This window comes from Centrocercus urophasianus, unplaced genomic scaffold (genome assembly GCF_019232065.1).
Source record: "Centrocercus urophasianus isolate 14NV4802_14NV808 unplaced genomic scaffold, USGS_Curo_1.0 seq_12, whole genome shotgun sequence".
Classification (NCBI taxonomy): Eukaryota; Metazoa; Chordata; class Aves; order Galliformes; family Phasianidae; genus Centrocercus; species Centrocercus urophasianus.
The window spans coordinates 1824906-1842871 of NW_024884364.1; the positions used below are offsets into that span (position 1 = coordinate 1824906).

At 50.4% G+C, this 17966-nt stretch overlaps 2 protein-coding genes across 2 annotated transcripts; both read left to right on the forward strand.

Annotated features, from left to right (window-relative positions):
- Positions 1 to 1329: 1329 nt before the first annotated feature.
- GPR162 (G protein-coupled receptor 162) lies at positions 1330 to 5823 on the forward strand. Its single transcript, XM_042810088.1, has 4 exons — positions 1330 to 3122; positions 3947 to 4136; positions 4665 to 4816; positions 4979 to 5823. Exons 1-4 carry the CDS (start codon positions 2286 to 2288, stop codon positions 5504 to 5506), a joined length of 1707 nt encoding a protein of 568 aa, XP_042666022.1. The 5' UTR covers positions 1330 to 2285; the 3' UTR covers positions 5507 to 5823.
- A 1097-nt stretch (positions 5824 to 6920) lies between these two features.
- P3H3 (prolyl 3-hydroxylase 3) lies at positions 6921 to 17889 on the forward strand. Its single transcript, XM_042810391.1, has 15 exons — positions 6921 to 7340; positions 7601 to 7753; positions 8102 to 8294; positions 8419 to 8550; positions 9279 to 9412; positions 9695 to 9784; positions 10130 to 10182; positions 10363 to 10421; positions 11531 to 11655; positions 11779 to 11874; positions 12830 to 12980; positions 13151 to 13268; positions 16413 to 16488; positions 16755 to 16895; positions 17190 to 17889. Exons 1-15 carry the CDS (start codon positions 6921 to 6923, stop codon positions 17400 to 17402), a joined length of 2154 nt encoding a protein of 717 aa, XP_042666325.1. The 3' UTR covers positions 17403 to 17889.
- The last annotated feature ends 77 nt before the right edge of the window (positions 17890 to 17966 follow it).

A 17966-nucleotide genomic window follows, 5' to 3' on the forward strand; every position in this document is an offset into this window, starting at 1 on the left:
GGCGTGGCGTGGCCCGGCCCGGCCCGGCCCGGCTCGGGGCCGCCCGACCTGGCCTTCCGCCCCTCCTGCCGCTGCAGTAGCCGGGCTGCCGGGCGAGAGGCGAAAGGGAAGGCGTCGCGGGCACCCTGGCACCGGTCGCTCCGATTTTCGCCGCGCTTTCCATCGATTACTCCGTCTCGTCCGCCCCCCCCCCCGCTCTCCCCCGCAGACTCCCTGCCTCGCCCTCCCCGAATCACAGCCCGACGAGTTTCCCTCTCCCCGCAGTCCGGGTGCCCCTGTCCGGCGGGTTGGGTGAAGGGGGGGGAACGAAAGGCTCCGGCCGGGGCAGGGGGGGTTTACAAAGCCGGCCATTCTGCAGCGGATCAGAGGCTCTCCGGATGCTGGAGGACGGCAGCTCGGAGCAGTATTGGGCCCCCGAACCGGCAGGCGCTGGAGGGCTCCTACCTCATCCAGGAACAGCGTGGGCCACTGGAGCAAACCGGGTGGGAAGGACAGCAGACGGAGAGATTGCAGGAAGATTCCTTCCCCAGGGATTAGCAGGGCTGGCCAGCTTCCGAACTGCCTGCAAAGGGCACAGGCCTCACTGCTGCTCTAGTAGTTTTGAGGGGAAAAAGATGGGATGCCAGCCACAACAACCTGCTCTGTGCAGGGAAAAAAGGAGTTGGTCCAGGGGGCTGAAGAAATGTGGTGACCCAGAAGCATGGGAAGGGTGGGAATTGAGCCACTGTTTGGGCTCAAGGCACTGATCCACCAACAAGCCGACTGGGTTTGCACTGTCTAGACAAGGTGCAGAACAGGCCTTTGTCTTCCTGGAGCATACTGCATGGGCATACCCCATAGGTGAAGGCAGGAGAGCCTGAGCTGGCAGCACTGGAGTCACAGGGAGAGTGGAGAGTGAGGCTGGTTCTACAGAAACTTGGAATGTGATGGCCAGGAAACTTGTGCTTCGTGGCCATGGGACTGCAGCAAGTTGCTGGAGCCACAGATTGCAACCCTCAGTGGGTTGAGACAGCTGCCTGACAGAGAAAAGCTGAGGTCCAAAAACTGGTGTGGATGTGGGAGCTGTACATCAGGAGTGAGGGATGTGTGAGGAGAGCAAAACTAGAACAGCAGGGAGCGGTGCAGATGGGGCCATCGGTTATAAGAATGGCATTATTAATGTTTTGGGTGGGGAGCCTAAGACTGGAATAGCAGGGAGCACAGAGTGTCTGGCAGCCAGCCCCAGCTGAGGGACTGGCACAAATCTGGGTCTTCTGTTCTCTGAAAGACAAGGGGGGAGAGCTCTGCAAAGCCAAATCATGACAATGTGTTTGTGTGAGCAAGGAGAGAAAGGGAGATTTGAGGAGATAGCATGATCTTAAATTACTTTTTCTCTTTTCTCTCTTCTACAGTGAACCTCATACCCTGAATCTCCAAGGGAACCTTTATAAAGGATTGCCCCCTCCCTGCCATCTCTTCATTGTTCATCAGCTCTGCCCTGCATTCACAGGGAAGCTTGGAAAAGCACGCTGAGCACAGGAGGGCAGCAAAACAGACACTGCAGTGAGAGTGCCACAGCTTATGGAGCTCTCTGAATCCTCCTCCTCACCCTTCACTCCCTGTTGATGGCTCTCTGACTGACTTAGCAGGCATCTGGCCACGAGTGAACCATTTGTTGAAGGGTGCATGCACCGTTCTCACCATTTCTGTGGGACCTTTGTCCTGCTTCCTGTCTTCTCTGAAACTCTCTGTTAGCCCCTTGCTCAGTGGGACACTGGGCAACAGGTGCCTGCTGCTGTAAAACTCTTTGGAGTCCGAGCAGCCTGTTTGTTTGAGGGCTTCACCAGTCCCTGGAGAAGGTGGTCCATCAGACAGAAGGTGTCTGAGAAGCACACAAGGTAAGGAGAGCCTTTTCTTTGGGGGAAGAGTGGAGGAAAGGAATGAAATAGATGGGGAGGAAAAAAAGAAGTGAGCATGAGAGACTGAGGGAAGAAGCACTGGCAAGCTTTCATGAGAAAGAAAGAAGGTGGAAGAAAGAAAAGGAAAGAGAACAACAGAAAAAAACAGGAGAAAGAGATCAAGTGAAAGTGATTTAAACGAACAAAAGGAAAAGGGAAGACAGAGATGCAGGCTGTTCTGCCTCGTGCCTGGTGACAATGCCTTGAGGAGTGCCTGCAGAGTGCGTACGCCTTGCATCAGCACAGCAGCAGATGAGGAGGGACGTGGTTCCCCCAGTGCGAAGTCTCATTCATCCTCTTGTAGTAACCCAGAGGCAGGAACAAGGTGCAGCCTAGCAGGAGGACAGCATGGGGGACTCTGAATCAGAGTCCACCTTGCACAACAATTCACTGTGGTGGCTGGCATGTGGGATGTTAGCCCTGCTGGCCAACTCTTGGATTATCCTCAGCATCACGGCCAAGCAACAGAAACACAAGCCCCTGGAGCTTCTCCTGTGCTTCCTCGCTGGGACTCACATCCTCATGGCAGCAGTGCCCCTCACTACGTACGCTGTGGTGCAGCTGCGGCGTGAGTCCTCCAACTATGACTGGAACGAGAGCATCTGTAAGGTCTTTGTGTCCACATACTACACCCTGGCACTGGCCACCTGCTTCACAGTGGCCTCCCTTTCCTACCACCGAATGTGGATGGTGAGGTGGCCTGTCAACTACCGGCTGAGCAATGCCAAGAAGCAGGCTCTGCATGCAGTCATGGGGATCTGGATGGTATCATTCATCCTCTCCACCCTGCCCTCCATTGGCTGGCACAACAACGGCGAGCGGTACTACGCTCGTGGCTGCCAGTTCATTGTCAGCAAGATAGGTCTGGGCTTCGGTGTCTGCTTTAGCCTCCTGCTCCTCGGAGGAATTGTCATGGGCTTGGTGTGTGTGGGGATCACCTTCTACCAGACCCTGTGGGCACACAGAAGGCGACAACAATGCTGCCATCAGAGGCCAGAGGAAGCATCGTCCTGCTCATCAGCACACAACACTTTCAATGTGCCAGCCATTGTGGTGGAGGATGTACGAGGCAAAAGGAGGTCCTCGCTGGATGGCTCTGAGTCAGCCAAGACCTCCTTGCAGATGACCAACCTCATCAGTGCAATTGTCTTCCTGTACGACACACTCACGGGGGTGCCCATCTTGGTAAGCAGCAGGTTCTTTCTTTCTCTTCACAATATGTAGTTAAACCAGATTTCCATTTCTCTCAGATTTTAAAGAGGAAACTCTTTCTCCACCCACCAGCCAAAGTGTTGCCACATCTGAATCTGTATTATTCAGGGGGCAATTTTAAAAAGCTTGCAGTAGTTCCCTCACCCTTCCACAGGAACATTTTTTCAAGACAAGCTTGAGCCTGGGGAATATACACCGCACCACAGCTAAAACCGCTGTGAAAGTTTTAAGTGTCTAAGAGGAGACTGGAGAGGAAATTATTCTGCAAATGTACAGGAGAGTCTACCTTGGTAAAAAGGATGAGGTTGCTTTTATTCCAATTTGTTTCTGGAAGTCTGATGCACCAGCTTTAAAAGCTGTTGCGGAGAGGTTTATTTTTCCTACTGCTAGTATGTTTGTAGTCAGCATTCAGGTTTTCACTGGCTGGTTTATTCTCTGCAAAACTGGAGAGCGGAGGAAGTTCTCAAAAGGAACCATTAAGAAAGCAGAGGCTTAGTCACAGTTTTTTTTCCTGTGGCTGTGTCCTTTGTTTGTGCCTATTTAGCTCCAGCTCTTAATGAACATAAGGAAGAAGGGATGCTAACACGAAGTCTCATATTAGAGAGATCACAGCTCAGGGTATGCTCCAGCAAACCTGCAGAAACATTCCGGGAACATTTTTTTCAAAGGCGTGTGCATACTAACTTGACAAACCTTTTAATGACAGATTATATCCTACTACAGAGGTGACTCCTGTTTTCCTTCTTTTATCTGCATGTCTGTTTTTTACAGTCTTGTTTCTCTCTCCTCCCTCAAAGGTTGTGAGCTTTTTTAGCCTGCGCTATGACACGGCACCCACTTGGATGGTTCTGGCTGTGCTGTGGTGCTCCATGGTGCAGACTCTGCTGCTCCCCTCTTTCATCTGGTCCTGCGAGCGCTACCGAGCAGATCTCCGCACCATCTGGGAGCAGTGTGTGGCTATCATGTCTGAGGAAGATGGAGATGATGGTAAGTCCCTTACCACCCCTCAGACATCTTTTCAGTAACCCCATTCCCAGAAGACTATAGAGGAGAGAGTTGCCTTCCCTGGGAAAAGGACATAATGGCACTGGGAGAGATATGGGTGGCTGTATGGGATGCGTGTTAGAGCCTGAAGGCAGCAACAATGAGAAAATGTATTCTGGAGAAGGCTCTGACATTTACATGCTGCCTTAGCACTCACTAGCATCCCAGAAAATCTGTGCAACATCCTTCACAGTAGATGTGTAGCTGTCAATCCGTAGTGAAAGACACAGCAGCCCTCAGGCCAACCAGCTGATCCACAGGTCCAAGTCCTGGCAGGGGAAGATTCCAAAGTGAGACAGAAGAAATGAGGCAGTCTCTGTGTCCTTTCTGCTGGAAGCAGGAAGTACAGGTCCTTGTTCAGATATCAGTCCTGATGACTGCAAGTAGGGTGGCAGAGGTCAGGTGTTAGGATGACATCTGCGTGCACTGATAATGCTCATCTTCTGATTGCCATACTCTCTTTGCCAACAGATGGTGTGTGTGACGATTATGGGGATGGCAGGATCTGCAAAGTAAGATTTGATGCCAACGGTGCTGCAGCTGTGAAGCGGGATTCTCGGGACATCAAGCTGCTACCAATGCACCACATGTTGTTGCCCCAGGACAAGGTGCACTATCTGCAGGTGAGCTGAAAGCTAATAGTGCAGACCCATAACCTACTCATTCTCTGTCCGTCTCCCATGTTCGTGTCCTTTAGACTCTTCTCTCAGCAGGCCTGAAATACTCCCCTTCTGCCTGTCTTTTCTCCAAGTCTTTCATCGCCTGCCTCCTTCTCCATCACCCAGGTCCCTATCTCACGGAGGATGTCACATGATGAGACTAACATCTTCTCCGCCCACCGCTCCGCTCCATCCTTCCTACACAAGTGGTCTTCATCTGATGACATCCGCATTTCCACCCTCCGCAAGTCTGGAGGCCCTGGATTCTTGCCTCCTCAGCTGCATGACTACCAGCACTGCCGGCAGCCCCCAGAAGACGAGCTGACATCCCTACGGCAGTTTTTGGAGGGTGGGCTGGTGCCCCGAGGATCCAGCTCCAGTGCCTGCTTCTTCCGAGATGAGATCACCACGTTCATCGATGAGACGCCACAGCCCTCCCCAGTCTGCAGCCCACGGCACTCCCGTCTCCCACTTGCAGCTTTCCGCGATCGCCGCCTCTCGCTTGGCAGTAGAGAGGAAGAGAGCACTGACCGGCCACGGTGCTTCTCTCTGGCTGGCAGCGAGGCTTGGCAAATGCAGGATGAAGAGCAGGCACCGCGTGAAAGGACCCCTGAGGCCTGCGAGGCACAGGCCCTCCAGGATCCCAAATCATGAGAGACAGCATCAGAAACATTCAGTGCCATCATGATTTTTAAATAAAACTTCAAACCTTCCCTTTGTCCCAGGACCCGATTACTAATTGACATTCTCATCTTTCTCGCCAGCAGGCAGGAAACATGGCACCCCATGGTAAGAGAAGTGTGGCAGATCTGCAGAATGGAGCTCCACGGACACGGACAGCCTGTGCCTGCCCTCAGGTTACAAACCCACCGCTGCCTTGTTGTCCCTTTGTGAACTCCACCCTTGCATTCGCTCTGCCCTAAGAGACGAGGCAAGCATGGAATGGTATTAAAATTCTATATTTGGAGTGTCAACCGTGTGTCTGCTTTTAAAATAATATATTAGTAATTATTTTGTTTCCATAGAAACAAAATGATTGGCCCGATGTTTAATGAAGATTCACTGGCTTCTGGAAGGAAAATGCCAAATGCGCGAGGCGTGCTTCCTGTCTTGTTAGTGTATCTAGGAGCAGCAGATGCCCTGCAGCCCATGGGAGGGTACAGCGCCCCTACTGAAGAGTCATCATTTGGAGAGGGGGTTGGAAAGATTCCCGCTCCATTGCAAGGTAGACCTAGCCTGCCTACAACTAAACAGGAATGGCCTCGGTGATTTCGGAAGTGGTGTTGTTTTGAAAACTTAAATCCTCTCCAGAAAGACCCTATCATAAAGTAGCGTTTCCACTGGTGCAGTCTGTTGATTCTAGTGCAAACTTTATGACTTTGCACAAAACATTGTAGCCCAAACTTCTCAGGCAGGCAGCAACCAGCTCAGAAAAGCTGCCAGAGCCTCTACTTGTGAGTGCTAAATCAAGCTCCTGCTCTGCACAAAACTCTTGAAATAGAAGTGTGGTGGTATATTGGAGATGAGACTTCTCCTTCTTCGTGCTGTTTGTAGCTGCAGCCACAAGTGAAACGGATGGCTGCATCAGAGAGACCATGGCAGGTATGTTGTCCTTCATCAGCCAAGCACTGCCACATGATGAAAGCTTCTGAAACGTAACAGGTCGATGTGTGTCCTGCAGGGGTTCTGTTAAACAAGCCGAGACCTCCTCAGTGCCTTTCTGTCAGAGGGCCGAGGTCCCACGGCCTGAAGGAAGGGTTAGGTTAGCCGGTGGCGACCCGGACACAGAACCGCAGCAGGCCGCGTGAGGGCTCAGCTGGCTGCACGGGCCCAGCCCGGGGTTGGTCCAAGCGTCCGTGCAGAGCGGGCAGGTCTGCAGCACCGCTCCCGGGGCCCGAGACGAGCAGCGCGGGCCCCGCACGGCCCCGTGCCCCTTTACCCCTCCCGCAGCGCCGGAGCCCGCTCACCGCCCGGCCCCCTGGGTGTGTCCAGCCAGGGCCGCCAGTGCCTCCACCCGCCCGCAGACCCCCGCCGCCTCCCGCTCCTCCTCCCGCTCGGCGGCTCGGCCATGGCCTCGCTCGTCTGCCTCCTCTTCTTCCTCCCCGCCGCCACGTCCTCGGCCGCGGGCCGCCTGGTGCCCTACGACCTGCTGTACGCCGACGGGGTGCGGGCGTACTTCGCCCGGGACTGGGGGCGGGCGGCCGAGCTGCTGCAGCGCGCCCTGCACAGCTACGCGGGGCTGCGGGTGGCCCGCCGCGCTTGCCGGGATGCCTGCCTCCGAGAGGCCGCCTTCCTCGGCGAGCCGCCGGCCGCCGGGCCCTGGGAAGCCGCCCTCTTCGACCGGGTGCTGCAGCGCGCCGACTGCCTGCAGCACTGCTTGGGGAGCCGGCTGGGCGCCGCGCCCTCCGCGCACCGCGCCAGCCTTGTCATCCAGCGGGACTTCGAGCGGAGAGAGCCCTACAACTACCTCCAGGTGGCCTTCTTCCAGGTGGGCCTGCCCTCGGGGCCGGGGGGCGGCGGCCCCGGGGAGGGAATAGGGGGTGCAGCAGCCGGGCTCGGAGAGCGGGCTGGAGATCTCCAGCACCCCGTGCACGCTGCCGTGGGAGGGCAGCGCGGGGCACCTCCCCGTGTGGGCAAACCTGGGTGTCTGGTGCCGCTGTCACGGAGGTTAGCTGTGGGAGCAGCTGTGCTGAGGGGTGGGCCCCGACAGAAGCAGGAGGGATGTATGCAGCCTTTTTTTCTCTGCAGCTGAAGAAACTGGACCAGGCAGTCTCTGCTGCTCACACGTTCTTTGTCGCCAATCCCCAACACCTCCAGATGCGTGAGGACATAGAGAAATACCGGCGCATGTCAGGGGTGAAGTCAGACAATTTCCGAGACCTGGAGGCCGCACCACACTGGGTGAGGGTCCGAGTGAGAACCAGCTCATACCACATTGTAGGGAGCGGCGTGCAGCCCTGATCTGTTCCCACACGAGGTCTGTGGCTTCAGATGAGATGTATGTGCTTCAGTGATGGCACACTACTGCAGTTATGACACAGGCGTTTTGTGGTGACAATTTCTGTAAGCTGTGGGGCTTTGGAGAAGTACATTTGTCCCCAGTCCTGAGGAACGGCTGTCACTGCATGGTGGGCTGTTCGTGATCCAGGCAGGCCCCTAGGTGTCAGCACCATCCTGAGAGTGACTCAGTCTCAGGGAGTCCTTTGGTGTCACCCGCACTAATGAGGAGCCTGGATCTGTCTTCTGCAGGAAGCATATGAGGCCGGTATGCAGCATTACAATGCAGATGAGTATCTGCAGGCTGTGGACAGACTGGAGGAGTCACTAAGAGAGGCACTGTCAGCACTTGAAGAGTGTCGTGCTCTGTGTGAAGGGCCACTGGAGGATGAAGAGGTGGAGGAGGAGGAGGATTTGCAGCCTGGCCTGTATGAAGCCATTGCAGGTAGTGTTAGAGGCCCAAAGGGATGGGTAAGAAAGCCATTCTTCTTACAGTGGACATGCCTCATCTTCCAGCGCTCCTGTCTGGCTTTCGGAGCTGCTGGCTTTCATGCCTCTCTTTCTTGCAGCCCATTATATTCAGGTGTTGAAGTGCAGGCAGCAGTGCGTCCTTGAAATTGCCACAAAGCCAGGGTGGATTTCTGCCATAGAAGATTTCATACCATCTCATCTCGATTTACTGCAGTTTGCATATGATCAAGGTGAGCAGAGCTAAAAACCAGTGGGTGATGCCGTGGCACCCCTTAACTTTCCACTTCTGAACTTGGTGGGCAGTTCACAGGGAGAACACCTGAGCTCTACCTCTGCTCTCCTTCTGTCCCCATCTACCTTGTTCTGCCCAGAACCTCTCTTTGCTTGCTTCCTTGGGAAAGATCTCATGCTATACTTCAGTCTCCTTGTGCAGCTTCAGTAATGTGGCTGTTTCCACTGTGTGTGGACAAATCTTTCCTATACCCCTCTCCATTTCAAGTCCTCGCTCCGGCAGTCCAAGCTGTACATTTTACACTTTCATTTTCAATACATGGCCCCAGATCAGACCTCTACGTCTTACCTAGAGCATGTGCATGTATCTCAAGTCAACAGTGATGCTCCTTCTAAGTCAGCCCTGCCTGCCCTAGCTGAACTGGTATCATGACATTGATCAATCTGCCACTTGTCCTTCAGCTCCTGGACACGTACACTCCCTCCTGTCTCCTCTAAATGAGCTTCCACTAAATATAGGAAGCGAGCCCATTCTTTGTGCAGTGTGTTCCGTATATTTTCTGCCCACTGGTAGAGGCACTGCTGGTCAGGGATTGATATGTACTCAGTGTCATTCCTCCTACTGCCAGATTCTGACCAGGATCAGCTGCTGCTGGCCAGCACACATCTGCTGCTAACACCAAGTCTTTCAGATATACCTGTTTGTTCTGTTTTGTCCCTGCCCAAGTTGGGAACCAGGCATTGGCTGCTGAATGTGCTGCTTCCTACTTGCTCTTCTATCCCACGGATGAGCCAGTATTGGAGAAAATGAAACAGTACCACTCAGAACTTGGAGAAGATACAGCTGTCACAGCGAGAGAGGTAGTTACAACCCCAGGTCTGTACTTTCTGGTCCCTCCCCTGTCCTGCACAACAGGGTCACCGATCCAGGAAACACAGGGAAACATGTTCTACCGCAGATGTGTTCCAAGCTCAGGACTGAAGAAAGTGGAAGTTTGCTTATAATCAGTACCAGACAGGGTTCTTCTGGGACAGAATGGGTTCTCATGGCACAGAACTGTGTGTTGGAGAAGATTTCTGCATGGACAGTGATAGGTTTGCCTGTTGTGAAGTGGTTGTTTGACAGCCTCTTTGCTTCCGTAGAATATTCGTCATTATGTGCAGAGATCTCTGATGGAGAAGAAGTTGATTTACTATGCCATGGAACATCTAGGAGGAACTTTTAATGACCCTGTAAGTAATGGTATCATCTTAAATTTCCTGCCTTGATTTCACCAAGACAGCTGCTAGAACTTGCTTCAGTAGCACCTGAATTAGAGAGGATCAGATGCTGATGAGCAGGACCCTCCACATACTTGTGAGGTGGATCTTCTAAGGCCTTTCTGCTGCTTCTAAAATGAAGAGTAGCTGGAAACTGCTGTAGATAGCATATGCATTAATCCAACATTATTGTCTTCCAATCAAGGCCGGAGCCATTGGTCTGGCTGTGGAGAAGGGGGACCAGGAACAGGATGTTTGTCCTGATTTACTATGGGAGAAGTTTGCTTTATGGTGAAACATCTGCATTTTTTCCTACAGGATCTTTGGACTCCAGATGAGCTGATTCCTGAAAACCTAAAGCAAAAATATAGGTAAGGTTGGATGAATTGACAAGGACTGAAGTAGAAGTGTTGAAAGCAGGGGATAATAATACTGTCATACTGAGGAATGGGTAAAACAGGAATAAGAAGTCAAATGCTGATCACAGAAGAGGGCCGACATACCTCTATATACTGACAGCCCTGATCTGTGTTTTTTCCCTTGCTCCCGAGAGAGGATCAGGAGAAGCAAAAGCAGGAAACTCTTGATATGGAAGAGAGAGGAAAGAGAGGTGAGTAGAAAAGCTTGTAGAAATATTTGGTTGCAATCAGCTAGGCTAAATGCTGTCTTTTCTTCCATCCTCAGACATTTGAATGCTAACATATATGCAGACTGACTCGAATGGCTCAGCAAGTCCTCTCACTGTTTCTTTTCTCCATCTGTGATGCATGTGTACTCTTGCAAAATCTCGCTGCGTACCTCTCTGGGATGGGAACTTAAAGAGCACTGTGGCTGGAGAAGCTGAGGTCAGTGCTGCCTGGTTGTATGACAACCCTGTGGACATGTAGATCCCTGTTCAGCACAGCTGGTATGGATAGGCAGGAGTGGCTACACAAAACGTGGCTCAACTCCGCCAGCTCAGCTTCAAACAACACTTTTCTTAGAGGGACCAAAAGAAGGCAGAGGGAATGGAAACTGGAAACAGACAATTCAGCTTTGGCAAGCCTTTCCCTGAATAACACCAATCCAGGTGGCTTGTGGCTGAATGCTGTAGACTGCAGAGCGAAGTTCATATTCTTTCTGGCCCTATACTCTTGCAGGGCTCTGTTCTGGTAACTTTGGTTGAAGTGACCCTAAGTGGTTCTCTTGCTGTATCGTGTGGGGGAGCAGATCATTTTGAGCGCCTGAGTGCATTGGCATTCCTTACCATCCAGAGGAGAGAGGACATGGGGGGGGAGAAGATCAAAGATCAAAAGATCATGTCACTGACCAATACCCATTGCTTCTCTTTGGAACTGGAAACAGTAGGAAGATGCACTGGAGATGCTTCTGGGGTAAGATGCCTTGCCCCAGGAGGCTGGGCCTGTTTCGCTCTTGGGGTACACCATATATTCAACTGTCCCCAGCTTTCTGCTGCTCTCCCAGCAAGCCCCAAGTTTCTGCTGCCTCCAGAAGCACTTGCTGAAGGCCAGCTCCCCAGCTGATGCTCTGGATCCTTTGAAGCGTGTGAGGGATGCATGTGGCCCAGATCTGCAAGGAAAGGGCGCTTCTGGGGAGCTGTCCTGTCTTCCCAGAGAATGTATAGAGTCTGTTTACTTTCTTATCCAGGATGGGGGTTTGTGTCTCAGGGCTTCTTATCCAAAGCTTGCTTACCTCTGCCTGTACTTACTTCTCCTACAGGTTCTTTGCCTTTTGAGGGTATCACAGTCACCATGGATTCCCAACAGATGAATGGAACCCAGAGGGTTGTGTTTGACAGAGTCCTAACGGAGTCTGAGTGTAAGGACTTGCTCCGGCTGACAGAGGTAATGCCTGGGCCTTACAGGAACTCTGTATGTATCACTTCCTCCTCAGCAGGCAGTATTGTAATGCTGCTGTGGAGGAGAGAAGGCAACCTAGTGCATGTCCTCTGCATCATTTTGTTCCAGGCAGCAAGAGGAACAGGAGATGGCTATCGAGCGAGACGGTCCCCTCACACCCCACATGAGAGATTTGAAGGGTTAACCATTCTGAAGGCCATGCAGGTGAGTGGCTCTGTGAGTCTGCCATCTGCTTGTCCATAAAGCATGCTTTTCTCTGTGAAGAGCTCTCTGGTCAGGGTTGTGGGTGGCTTTTTTTTCTTGCAAGAGCTGAACAGCTTCCCCTGACCCTCCATGGTTATAGTTAGATACACTGTATTTGGAGGGCTCTGTAAGCACCTTCCCTCTTGTGGGCCAGCCTTTCGGGATTGCTACTTGCCTGAGTGCAGTACTCTTACAGGGCAGCGTAGCTTAGAATAGTGGTGTAATTTAAGATGGAAGGAGCCTCTGGGAATCTCTGCTTTTCCCCTCTGCTCACAGCATGGCTAACTTCAAAGCTGGATGAAACTCCACAGGGCTTTGTGAATGTAAGTGGTGAACATATCCAAGATTTGAAATTGCCCATCCTCTCTGGTGCCTTTTTCAGTGCTGTGCAGATCTCAAGGACAAGTTGTTTTTCCTTATATCTAGCCAAAATTTCTCTTGCTGCAACATAAACCCATTGCCTCTTGTCTTTTCACTGTGTTCCTCTAAGAAGTGACTGGCTCCATCTTCTCCTTAACTGCCTTTCAGGTGATGGGAGACTGCAGTTGAATCCTCCCTTGGCCTTCTCTTCTCCAGGTTGAAGAAACCTAGCTCTTCAGCCTCTTCTAAGTCATGTGTTCCAGATCTCCATCTATTCTAGGACATTTTACTGAGGGCTCACTCCAGTTTGCTAGTGTCTCTCCTATCCTGGGACACAAAATGATGCTGCATTCCAGATGTGCTTCACACACTAAGGAGAGGGAAAGAATCACTGCACTGCACACATGCATACCTGACATTTATATGAGAAAATGTTATTTTCTTACATGCAGGATTACCACAGTAGTTTACACAGATCTGTGTACAGATTCTGTACACGTGTCGTTTCTTAGAGTATCTCTATGAGTATTCTAACAGGCTTGTTTTTCACTTGTAGCTAGCCCAGAGTGGGGACGTGGACTGGAGAGATGCCAAATTGCTTCTGCAGGCCAGTGAGAAATCACGGAAAATCGTAGAATCCTATTTCACTCCTGGAAAGAAACTGCATTTCTCATTCACACACCTTGTGTGCCGCACAGCAGTAGAAGGTAAAGAATCCTTCACCCTGTTAGTCTCCTCTCCTAAAGAGCCTTTTTCTTAGTCCCAGCCACATGCTTTCAGGAGGCTCTCTTCCCTCTTATCTCATGAATCCCTCACTCTCTGCTCTTTCTCGAAATTTTAAATGCTCTTGTTCTTTTTTTGCAACTTTCCTTTTCAGAAGAGCAGGAGGGTCGCATGGATCTCAGTCATCCTGTCCATGCTGATAACTGTCTGTTGGATCCTGACGGGAAAGAGTGCTGGAAAGAGCCACCTGCCTATGTCTACAGGGACTACAGGTAAGAGAAGGGGACCCGCATTAGAGCTTGTGGAAATCAAAATGTCTCCCCAGCCCCAAGAAAGTATGAGCTCAACTTATATAAATACCAGCCAATGGGTTGTTGGCTCAAATGAGGGCTGTAGCATGAGGCTGAAGGCTGCATGAGTGCATTCAGAGTGAGGTGTTGTACACCTTCCCTAGGCTGGGAAAAGGTCTTCCCTCCCTACATTCAGCATTGGCAGAGTGCACAATGAGACTGAGAGGCTGATAGATCTAGAACCATGATATTTAGCTGTCTTTCATCTCTCATAATGCTACAGCTTACTGCTAGCACTTAGAAAAAGATGTTTCTTTGAATTTTATTCTGTCTTTCTCAGTCTTACTCTCCCACTTCCACACATTACAGGACAGGGAGAACCAGGCTCTTTGAATTTCTTTCGTTTGAGCTGTCAGTATACTTTAGTGACTGTTCTCCCACTGTTCTTTCTGAGGGTTCACTTTGAATACTTTGAGTTGGGATTTTCCACTGCATGTGAGAGATTGTTCCAGATAGCAGCAGATTTTGTTACTGTATGGGAACTGTTGAGTCACGGCCTGAACCACTGATTGAGCACCTGGAGAAAGGACTGGCTCAGCTCTGGGAGGGCAGGTGAAGGCAGTTTACCTGTGTGACCAGAAGGGGTAGAGCCTGGCTGCACCTCTCTTAGACCTCATTTAAGAGCTGACTGCCCCTGGGGGACAGTTTCTGGTTGAAGATCCGTCCCTTGTGGAGTTTTTCCCCATGAGCCTAGGTCCTTGGAGGCGGGTGAGCATTCCTTTCCTGTTGCCCCTTTTGCCATTGCACTCCTGTATCGCCTTTCCACTGCACTAATCTTTCCGACTGCAGCGGTTACTCTTCTGTGAAAGAAACAAATAGATTTTCAAGGTGGTGACAAGCCTTGCACGTTGCAGCCAAATGTGACCAGTTCACTATGTTTTTGTTCTTTTTCCCTATTCACCATCTCATCCCTGGGTACCAAAAAATTTTATATGCCTTTTCTTTGAGTGGTAGCTGAACCCAGAGCAGAAATTTGCTTTGAACAGCCTATAGTAGGGATGTGGGACCAAATGGGATCCATTTGGTGTCTTTAATTCTATTTCCATTCTTCCATAGATGTTAACTTGGTGTAGTCAGATAGTACGGTTACAAGGCTCTGTCTTCTAACTGTTCTCTATTTCCTTTGCAGGAAAGTTTATCTTGTCACCTTATTCCTCCCTGAATAGTAGAGTTCTCTGACTTGTATGCCAATGTATATTAAAATATCCTTCCTGGATCTATGCTACTCAGCTGTTTCTAGGAGTATTCTGCCCTCTTGCAGAGTGAAATGTGGTAGACCAAGCAGCTCAGTAAGGGCCATGCTCTTCTAGTGTCCTTTTCAAAGAGGATCCTATGCTTCAGAAAGTCTAAGAAACACCATTCAAAAACTTCTTGGATTTCTTCTGTGTATCTGTGCTATACTCATTAATTGAATATTAAACAGAATTGGGCCAAGGGGTCCCAGAGTTCCAGTAATCCTCATCCAGGTGAACAGTAGACCTCTCCATGCCGCTTGTGTGCTTTTCAGTGTGTGCTGTTCACATGCTCTTCTTCACCTTGTCTGTGTCAATTAGTAATTTCTCTAGTGGCACTGCTCTGATAAGTTTTTAGCAGAGTCTAAACTGACAAAGTTGAGCATGTTATCTTCTTTCCTTGAGACATTAACTTTTTTCTCAGAGATTATGTGATTAACTAACTGCTTTTAGTATACCCATGTAAAGAAACTGTTTTCCATGTTGTGTCCTTCAGTTATCTGTCTCCTCAGAAATGGATTTGAAAGCCCTGCAGACTTCTGAAGTTGAGCTGATGGCCTATTGATGCCTCAGCCAATCCTCCTGTCCCTTTGTACGCATGGAAACCATCAGAGATTTTCTCTAGTCCTGTGTTACAGCCCTGATTTGAGTCTTTAATACTCTATGGGAGAAGATCTATGACTTCATGGGCTCTGGGGCTGGTAATCATGTAATTGAAATTATGTATTTAATATTTTGCTTCAGCAGCAACAATGTTGATATCTATTTCATGCAACTAGTCTCAATAATGAGCCCCTTTTGTTCCTTTGGCATTCTCTCTTTGGTTTAACTGAATATGAGGGATAACTCACAGAGTTTGTGGTTCTTTTTTTCATACAGTCACTCAGGTTGGAAAAGACCTTAAAGATCATCAAGTCCAACCACAACCTAACCATACTACCCTAACTCTAACAACCCTCTGCTAAATCATGTCCCTGAGCACCACATCCAAGCTCTTTTTAAACACATTTTTCAGGGATGGTGACTCAACCACCTCCCTGGGGAGCCTATTCCTGTGCTTAAGACAGCCAAAACAGCCCTTTCAGTGAAGAAGTGTTTCCTAACATCCAACTTAAGCTTACTCTGGCACAACTTGAGGCCATTTCCCCTCATCCTATCACCAGTGAGAAGAGACCAACCCCGCTCTCGCTGTCAGCACCTTTCGGATACTGGAAGAGAGCAATAAGGGCTCCCCTCAGCCTCCTTTTCCTCAAACTAAACAACCCATTTAGTTGGCTGTGGTCTTGCCTGCACTTCAGTCACCTCACTGCTTCTCTTTTTGTCTTGTATGAGTAAAGAAACTTCTTGTTTTCATTTTCTTTTCCACATGCACCATACCTCTTTTTGACCATTCCTGTGTTACACTTTATTCCTTGGTTCTCAGGACCTGGCACTTTTTGTTGATTAATCCCCTCTTCCAGGCTTTGGATTGTTCACAATACTAAAACACAAACAAGGTCACACCAGGTCAGGTCTAAGGTGTGCTTAGCCCACGGCATTGTCACAGTGGTGCCACAGATGCATGCTGCAGAGTATTTAAGAAAAAAAACAAAAGCCGGGATGAGTGTGTGGATCTAACTCCATGGAGTACTGCCCTGGCCTCCTGTGGCTTGCAGCTCGGGACTCCCCTGAGCTAAGCATTGCTGTATTTAACACTCCCAAATGGTTTCTCACGATAATTGAACCTCTGGCATTAATTAGGTGCTGCATTCTCCTATGACAATTAGTCTGGGGAAGTGCCAAGGCTGAATGAGCTTCCTCAACCATATGTCCTCTTTTTTTTTTCGGTCCACAGTGGCATTCTCTACCTCAATGATGACTTCCGCGGTGGGAGCCTTTTTTTCACTGAAATGGACACTGTGACTGTCACGGTAGGTCTGGGACTGACCAAATGAAGGACAAAGGACTGAGCATGAAATTTAGACCAGGTGGGAGGCAGCACTAGTGCTGTAGCAAATTCAAATAGGGGCAGCTAAAGGCAAATTGAGGCAAATCTCAAACAGAGAAGAGGTTAACTCCTTTCTAGTAGAGATGTTTCAGGCTATTACTGTCTGTAGGCAGCACTATATCTGTAGAAGGACAGTGAGCCTCAGAGCAAGGGGCTGCTGGTTTCATTATGTCTTCTCTCTCCTGGCAGGCTAAGGTGCATCCTAAGTGTGGGAGACTGGTAGCCTTCAGCTCTGGCAAGGAGAATCCCCATGGCGTGCAGGCAGTGAGCCAAGGCAGGCGCTGTGCCATTGCTCTCTGGTACACGCACTCTGCAGAGCATGCTGAGCAGGTAAAGAGCCATGCTGGAGAAACATACACGAATACCTTCAAACTATATCAGATCCTCTGAAGAATCACTTTTGAGTTCCCTTATGGGGCAGCAGTTCGTGGTTGTTCTCTGACAAGATACCCAGTGGAGGAAGTCACTGGAGGAAGTCAGCCTCCGATGAGTCCTGCAAGAGAGAATGGATTCTGGCAGGGTTGGATGGATGTGGCAAAGACCATATGTGTCTCTCCAGGCCCTGTGAGCAGGTCTGAGATCCTAGCAGGGAGAGTCTCATATCATTTTTCTCTACGGCTGCAGGAGCGGGTGAAGGCAGAAGAGCTGGTGGAGCAGAGAGCTGCGGAAGAGAACCAGCCCGATGGAGATGGATATCATGGGGCTGATCACAGCAGCAGATCCTCCCCAGAGGCTCTTGTTCCCAGTGGTGGAGCCAGGCCCACGAGCCAGAGGCACAAGTCTGTCTCAGAAAGGATGCAGCACCCCAAGGAGCTGCGAGCCAGAGATGAGTTCTAAGTACATGGAGCTCTGGGCAGGACTGGCACACACAGTGGGTTCACAGGTCTTGGGAGTAGTGGGACCACAGAGGCCTGGAGCAGTTTATTAGCATGCTAGAGCCATAGTGATGGGGAGGGAATGCAGTTTTCTTCTCTGTGACTGCCCAGCAGCTGAAAAATGGTAGCAGGAACAGAGTACTAAAGCTAGGTACACCGGGATCTTTCTTCAGTGCCCTGACAATATGTTTGTGTCACTCAGAAGTAGGAAGGCCCCCTTGCCAGGTTCCTCTCAGAACAAGCTTCTTGGTCCTCTGGGGCCAAAGCCAAGAGTGCTAGGGAAAGCCTGGAGACTTTGATGAGCAAGGGCTGTCTCATATTCAGGAATTCAAAGGAGAAGCCTCTGGATTTCCTTGGCGCCTGCAAACCTTGAAAACCTCAAGACTGGCATGCGCAAGGGAAGATGAGACACTGTGAATATATGGAATAAAAGGAACGTGCTGGACAAACGTAGTGGGAGCTTGAGTCTGTACACGAGGAGGGACACATGCAGCTTGGTTGCTGATGGAAATTTAATTAACAAATG

Bases quoted from the DNA above. Each gene is read 5' to 3' on its own strand.
- P3H3 (XM_042810391.1), top strand. From the start codon at position 6,921: ATGGCCTCGCTCGTCTGCCTCCTCTTCTTCCTCCCCGCCGCCACGTCC. The intron at 7,754-8,101 runs GTGAGGGTCCGA...TGTCTTCTGCAG, and splicing joins TGGAGGCCGCACCACACTGG to GAAGCATATGAGGCCGGTAT. The intron at 8,295-8,418 runs GTAGTGTTAGAG...TCTTTCTTGCAG, and splicing joins CCTGTATGAAGCCATTGCAG to CCCATTATATTCAGGTGTTG.
- GPR162 (XM_042810088.1), top strand. From the start codon at position 2,286: ATGGGGGACTCTGAATCAGAGTCCACCTTGCACAACAATTCACTGTGG. The intron at 3,123-3,946 runs GTAAGCAGCAGG...CCTCCCTCAAAG, and splicing joins TCACGGGGGTGCCCATCTTG to GTTGTGAGCTTTTTTAGCCT. The intron at 4,817-4,978 runs GTGAGCTGAAAG...TCCATCACCCAG, and splicing joins ACAAGGTGCACTATCTGCAG to GTCCCTATCTCACGGAGGAT.